At 53.8% G+C, this 7509-nt stretch overlaps 1 protein-coding gene across 1 annotated transcript; it reads right to left on the reverse strand.

The window, feature by feature from the left end:
- Window positions 1-407: 407 nt before the first annotated feature.
- On the reverse strand, window positions 408-7141 carry LOC111173713 (keratin, type II cytoskeletal 71). Its single transcript, XM_022571485.2, is given in 9 exon segments — window positions 408-1283; window positions 2087-2121; window positions 2792-2908; window positions 2910-2995; window positions 4412-4537; window positions 4714-4880; window positions 5219-5318; window positions 5845-5905; window positions 6663-7141. Coding segments are annotated over 9 exon segments (1368 nt in total). The 5' UTR covers window positions 7127-7141; the 3' UTR covers window positions 408-1071.
- Between the last annotated feature and the right edge of the window lie 368 nt (window positions 7142-7509).

Below are 7509 nucleotides of genomic sequence, written 5' to 3' on the forward strand. Positions count from 1 at the left end.
GGTGAGAGTGAGGAACAGGCTGAACAAAGGCAGATACCTGTCCACCAAGCCCCTACCTTCCCTCTAGGAAAGATCCAGCTCTCCAGAAGAGGCCAGGACCCCTGTCAGGAGCATGACCGTTTCTGCCAGTGGTCACAGATAACACTTTTGTTGAAAACAACAAACCAGGCTGCACACACCCCCTCTCTATGGTTTCCTTTCTTCTCCCCACGCCTTCTCCTGCCCTCTTCCCAAACTCTCCGCGCTTCACCTCCCTGCAGCCCCAGAAGTGCTTCCAGCCCCTCTGCCGTGTGTGGTCTGAGAATGTCTTCTTTTTCTGCTCTACAGAGAAGGTTAACCTGGAAATATAGGCTGCACAGGCGATATGCAGTGGTGTAGTGTATCCGTGTGGGATTGTGGTGTCTGTTCACATGAGCATCTGGACTGAGGTCCTTGTGCACACCTTAACTGCTCAAGAGGCCAAGGCATCAGATCATGCTGTTTATTGAGGATGCAGAGGGAGGGCCTTTAAGAAGAAAGGAGAAACGAACAGGCCTCCTCTTCCCTGCTTGTGAGTGCAGGAGAATGAAGAAAGAGACCCTGAGTTGTACTTGGTCCACTCAGAATGAGTCATGAGCCAGCCAGGGAGGGGCGGGGATGGCCTCGCTTAGTCGTTTGTCTTTCATTTGCCTTTTCCTGAACACAGAGCCGCTCCTACCACAGGTAGTTAGTAGGAGCTGGGACAAAGGCCCCAGTGTGAGAGGGAGGCCTCAGTCTGAGACCCACAGGGCCAGAGAGAGTAATTAGTGACTGAGCCAGAGGCTGTGCAGAGGATCGAAGACTGGGAGCTGGTGGCATGGCTCGGGGACCACAGCCAAGGAGGCGAACCCCAAGCGTGTGCAGGGACGAATTTCACCAGGCTTAGTCATCCACACCTGTCCAGGTTCAGGATGACACAGGTGGGTGGCCAAGTCCAGCACTGGAGGTACAAAAGCAGGGCCAGCAGGGTGGGAGTGGGGCTGAGAGCAGGCTAGGGAGATTGCACGTGGGAGCCAGAGCTGGGATGAAGAGGTGGCGGGAGGACAGCCCTCTCTATGGACTGGCTTTCTTGGAGGGGGCACTCGGGCTGGAGCCCTTCCCCAGGGCATCCTTGTAGTCAGTGGTGCTGCTCTGGTTCCGGCCCTCCCTGCCATGGATGCTGCACACTCCAGAGATGCAGCTGCTGCCGTTGACCACATAGCCTCTGCTGACCGAGTTGGGCCAGAAGCCATAGCCACTGCTGACGCTGGTGCTGCTAATGGTGGCTGCAGGGGGAGAGCAGGGTCAACACCCCACAAGCACAGCTGGGAGTGGGACCGGACAAGGCCGCCTTTCCCCAGGACAGGTAGGGCTCTTCTTGGAACAATGGGTTTGGTGGGGGACCCAGTCACAGCCACCCCCGTCCCCACTGGGGAAAATATCTCAGAGACAGCTTCCTCCATGCATTGTCCTTGACTTGCCCAGCTTACATCCAATCTAGCTGATTCTTAACTTTCAGAGGTCCACCTCTTTGGTCCAGGTACCAATGGACCCACCTGTCATTCTGAACACTCTGCCTCTTCTATTAGTCTTTTTTCTAAACTTCCCAGCTTCCAACCTCTCCCTCCTACCGTCTGTCTTCCAGATGGCATCTTTTGGAAGCTATGATTTAACTCTTAGCCCTGATGAGAAATCCAGAGATCTAACACTTTCAGCTTGACCTCCAAGGTCCCCCATTTACCAATTCCCCAGCCCAGGTCTCATCGTAACTTGCAACCTGGCTCCCCAGGCCTCACACACACCCATACTCACCTTCCTGCACTGTGTCCTTTGGTTCCCCATCACCATGGGGATAACCTTCCTAGCTGCCCTCAGAACAGGGAGACAGAATGATAAAAAGGAAGGAGTGCTGGGCTGGGAGTCAGAAAGCCTGATTTCTGGACATGCCCTGCCATCTGGCTGTGTGATCTCAGGCAAAGTTTTCCCCTCTCTGGTCCTTAGATTCCTCATCTCCACACACAGGGTATAACTAAGGCCCTTTCAAGTCCACACATTCTACAATTCTAGGTCCAAGAACACAAGTACTTACAGATGCTGACAGGGTAGGGAAATTCTCATGACATCCTGTTAGGGGAGAAATAAAATAAGAACAAACAGTCATTCAACCCACAAGTTATTAACCTCAAAGCTAGTGCTCCCACTGGCCTAATGTGGGTTTCTGAACTCAGTAGGCACCTATGGAAATACCAGGGCTCCATTGGCACAAGCAGAGCTCCAGAAGCTATGGGGGCCACCCCTGAATCTTTGGGGTAACCAGGCAAAAATCCATCAAACAGTAGCTCTCAAGAGGTGTACTTGTGGGGATGGCATGCACACCTCCCAAGGGTCAGTCTCCCAGGCATCAAGGCTTTCCCTCTCCCAAGAGCATTGGTGATGCTGGAGTGGCTGCCCTGGGACAGCACTCACAAGCTCATCTTGTACCTAGACAATTAAGGAAGAGAGAACAAGAAGGCCTAACAGAGTAACGTTTTTTGGGGGGGCGGGGGGTGGGTAGTGTACCCAGGTACAGGCAGGGAAGTGGTGAGGACTGAATGAACCAATCAACGTAGCACAGTGCCTGGTATGAAGTAAGCACTCGTGTCTGTGTAGTATTATTAATTCTATTATTATTCCTAGCATCACCACCCCTTCTTTCCCCAAGAATTCATCTCTTCTGGATTAAGATGTGTTAGGCTTTCTCCTTTGGTCCTTCCCAAACCCCTGTGGCCTTCCTGCCAGAGCATCGCTCCCTCACCAGCACTCCTTGCTCTCCAGCAGCTTGCGGTAGGTGGCAATCTCCATGTCCAGGGCTAGCTTCAGGCTCATGAGTCCCTGGTACTCGTGCATCATCCTGGCCAGCTTGTCTTTGGAGGAGCTCATCCAGTTTGGCCCAGGCATCCTTCAGGGTGTTGTCCCCGCTCTGCTTAGCATCAGCGATGGCCGTCTCCAGGTTGGAAGCCTAAATGGGGAATTAGAGGTTGGAAACTGGAAGGGCTCACTGGAATCATCCACATCCAAGTCCCACTCATTCTTTGAGATTCTGGAGCAGAGATGCCCACCTCCACCCTTCAGACTCCCTGTTCCTCTTCTAGTTGGAACCCCTTCTGGGGTCGGCAAGTCCTTTCTTAGCTTTATCTCCACTCTGTTTAGACATTGGTGGTGATGAAAAATAGTTCATCCTGCCCCCCTGAGTTGATGGCTAATTCAGTGCCACTCAGTACCTTTCAAAGTCATTTATTTGGCCACCCTGCTCTGAGGATACAAAATGAGTAAGAGTAAGCTCAGCCTTCTGCTCTTGAGTTGTTTAAAGTCTAGGAGGACAGATCACTGGAATATGGTATTGCAGGTACCACAACAGTGGCTGCTCAGGTGCATGGGGTCACAGACGAGGAAATGGGGAAGGAGATACCCCAGGACAAACAATTTCCCAAATGCTTACCATACGCCCGGCACTGTGCTCAGCCCTACACATGGCTTTTATATAACTTGACTCATCCAGTCCTCACAACACCCTGAGCAGTGCAGACAAGTAACTTGCCCAATGTCCCAGAGCTACTAAGTGTTAAAACCCATGGGAGAGTGGAAAGAGCACTGGACCAGGAGTCAGGAGACCTTGGTTCAGATCACAACTCCACCACTTACCGCAGTGCAACACTCTTAACCTCTCTGAACCCCAGTTTCCTCATCTGTAACAACAGGTAAGGCTTGCCTCACAGGGTCTTTGGAAGGATTCAGTGTGATAAAATGACAGGAGATGCTGCTATTGTTAATGTATATGAGAATCTTGTCTCCCCACCTACTAGTACTGAGACTGCTGCCTATGTTCCCAGGAGCAGTACTCCGAGTAAGGCCTTAATAGACATCCACAGACAGATTTTAAGGGGTGCCCTCTGAACCCCCTTCTCCTCAATCCCTGAATCAACAAATGTTTATTAAGTAGCTACTCTGTGCCAGGCACTGTACTAGACGCTGGGCAAACAACAGGAGCAAAGTAGCCAGCTCTCTGCCTCCCTCTGGTCCAGTGGAAGAAGGGACATGCAGGTGTCTGGCAATTACAGAAGCCTGACAAGTACAGGGGAGACACAAGTGCCAGGAGAGCACATTGATCAGGGCAGGAGGGGCAGAGGGATGTGGTCCTAGCCCACCCTGTCGGGTGAGAGAAGTCTTCCTAGGGGAGGGGTCTTCAAATCAGGGGTCCTTGGGGCGAGTTGCAGATGAGATGCCCCAGGGACACCTGTTCTAAGGGTTTGACACAGTCACCTCTTTGGTCCCTTTCCTCCCCTGGGCAGAGATTTGGGAGGCTGACACTCTCGGCCCACTCATCCCCCTCCAACTGTGCCTGTCCACCCCATGCAAAGGCAACCAGCCACCTCACCTGCTTCTTCACATTCTCAATCTCTGAGCGGATCCTCTGGATGAACCGGGTGAGCTCTGAGATCTCATTCTTGGTGTTTTTGAGGTCGCCCCCATGCTGGCCAGCTGCCAGCTGCTGTTCCTGGAACTGGGGACCCAAAGGGTGGAGCCATGGATGGGGGTGATGAGCGTGTCGTGGGAGTACATGGTGGCTTGGGGTTGGTGATGTCATGGGAGCAGGCCACGCTGGACATTTAACTAGACATTCCGGCCCAGCCCTCATGCCTACTGGGGTCACCCTCCCCGGGCCGGCCTCAGCCCAGCTCACCTTGGTTGGTATAGCGCCTTGGCCTCAGCCTTGCTCTGCAGGGTGACCTCCTCGTACTGGGCACGGACCTCATCAATGATGCTGTCCAGGTTCAGGTCGCGGTTGTTGTCCATGGACAGGATGACAGACATGTCACTGATGTGGGACTGGATCTGAGCGATCCCTTGAAGGGGAAACAGTGATGGTCTCAGGACTTGACTGATGGAGGCCAACAACCTCCCTCCCAAGGTAAGCAAATCCTGGTGATGCCAATTTAGAGGCTCCAAACCAAGGCTGTTGCTCTCTGGGCAAAGCGAGTTCCCTCCAGGCCCCAGACAGAGTCCTGCTGCTATGGAGATAAGGCCAGGACCATTTCCTTCCCACCCAGAGAGGAGATGAGGAGCCTCTGAGGGCTGAAATGGAGATGAGTGGTTGAGAGCTGGGGCCTGTGTGCCCCTCCCGGCCCCAGAATAGAATTTTACCCGCTGGCAGCCCTCGGAGGGGTGGAATGAAGAGACGGACTTACGGCTTCATAGAGACACTGGAAGAACATGATCTCCTGGTCCATGGAGTCCACCTTGGACTGCAGCTCCACCTTATTGGCATAAGCTGCAACCACGTCCTGAAAGATATCCCAGCCATCCCCAAATCTCTGCCAGTGCAGCCCAGAAGGCAACACACACCCCAGCCTGGGTCCCCCGCATGGGGAAATAGCCATCTCTTCTCTTTGGGAGGTTCGTGGGAAAGGGGAGGAAGGAGCAAAAGGCCCAGCCCTGCCCCATCCTGAGAATGGGCTCCCTCGGCAGTAGGGATGGGGTGCCCCTCTAAGGAAGGGAACCCATCGAGGCTGCTGTCAGTCATCACTGTGACATCCTAGCCAGGCCCGCAACTGCAGGGAGAGCCCCTGTGTGTCACCCTCCACTGTTCTTCACTGTGGACAAACCCGACCCCATTAAACACTCAAGAATGCCATCATCCTCTCTGCCATTTTTATTCCCTTCTCTGGATACTCTTGCATCGCGGTTTCCCCTGCCTTCCCCTCGCTATCTCTGAATCGGTTCACTCTCTTTGAAAGCAGGGCACACTGGCAGGCTCAGCTCCTCCAGGCCCCAGGCCAGCCCCAGATCCAAGACCTGCCTACCCCTCACCTTTCTGAGAAGCACAAACTCATTCTCTGCTGCTGTCCGCCTGTCGATTTCTTCCTCATACCTGCAGGAATGCCAGTGCTCTGTCAGTTAATATGTCTCACTGAGAACCCTCGTTTGCCCAGGGAAGACCCTGAGCGAGGGCACAGATGCTGTGGGGCTGCAGAGTCCAGGGCCAGTAGGACCAGCCAGGCAAGGAAGCCTTCCTGGAGGAGAAGATGTGATCACCAATTTTGGAAGGAGATTATTGAAGATCCAGCTTCAAAAATGAGGAAGGAGGGCTTCCCTGGTGGCGCAGTGTTTAGGAATCCGCCTGCCAGTGCAGGGGACACGGGTTCGTGCCCCAGTCCGGGAAGATCCCACATGCCGCAGAGCGGCTGGACCCATGAGCCACAACTACTGAGCCTGCGCGTCTGGAGCCTGTGCTCCGCAACGGGAGAGGCCGCAGCAGTGAGAGGCCCGCGCACCGCGATGAAGAGTGGCCCTCACTCGCCGCAACTGGAGAAAGCCCTCGCGCAGAAACGAAGACCCAATACAGCCAAAAATAAATATAAAATAAATACATTAATTTTAAAAAATGAGGAAGGAGCGTGTGGCATGAATGTCCTGTAGGAAATCTCACGTCTGTCCTAAGTGCCAGGCTGGAGGAGCAGGGAGCAAGTTTCCGTTTTCTTGGGGGTGATTCTGCTTGGTATGACAAGGAACACTGCCTCCCTCCACCTCCAAAAATGTTAAGCTGGGGTAGCTGCCCACTCCTGCTTGACAAGCTCAAAAGGGACAGGGACAGTCGTGTGGCTACAGGGGGTCCCCTCCCAGCTCACCTCTTCTTGTAGTCCTCCACCACATCCCACACGTTCCTCAGATCCGAGTCCAGCCTCATCCGGCCCCCGGACAGCGTCTCCAGCTGCTTGCGCAGGTCGCTGGTGCAGCCCTCGAGGATGGGCTCCAGGTTGTTCTTACAGTTGTTCAGGTCCAGCTGCTGCAGCAGCTCCTACTTGGTTCCCAGCACCTGGTTCTGCTGCTCCAGAATCCACACCTGGAGCCCAGCACCCAGAAGTGTTGAGCCACCACGAAAACAGTCACACCCGTCACTCCCAGGGAGCTTTGCAAAGCGCTCCCCTGCATTTTCTCCTCTACCCCTCACAACCTCTGCATGAGGTGGGTGCATCGTTAACCTTATTTTGTGTAAAGGAAACTGAGGCATAGAGAAGTTGGGCTTCTTTCCAAGGTCCAATAGTTTAATAAGTGGCAGAGCCCAGAACTGAACACAGATATGTGTCCCCATAACCCATGCATCAGATCACTCTGAACCCACTGTGGCCAAACCAGCCCAGGGCAGGGGTGAGCTTGAAAGTACTGGAACAGAGTCAGGCAGGGTTCATCTTTGAAAAGGTTGACCACTCTAAAGAAGGGAGTCTGCTCTTCATTTTCTAACATCTCAAGCTCAGTGAGGCTCAATGGACCAAGGACTTCTGGGTGTTCTAAATTCCTGCATCAGCCTCCAGCTGCATCTCTGCTCATGCCTCCTCCTCCTCCCTTTGTCCTGCTCCTCAGAACCATCTTCCCTAGAGCAAGCATGGCTTACGGAGCCAGATGGACAGACGGAGCTCCCCACGCCACTGTGTCCTCACTGGGCCAGGAAACTGGCCAGAGCTGGTGGGTCTGCAT

This window comes from Delphinapterus leucas, chromosome 11 (assembly GCF_059928025.1).
Source record: "Delphinapterus leucas isolate spDelLeu-1000000601 "Yukka" chromosome 11, BTC_Dleu_Yukka2, whole genome shotgun sequence".
Lineage (NCBI taxonomy): Eukaryota > Metazoa > Chordata > Mammalia > Artiodactyla > Monodontidae > Delphinapterus > Delphinapterus leucas.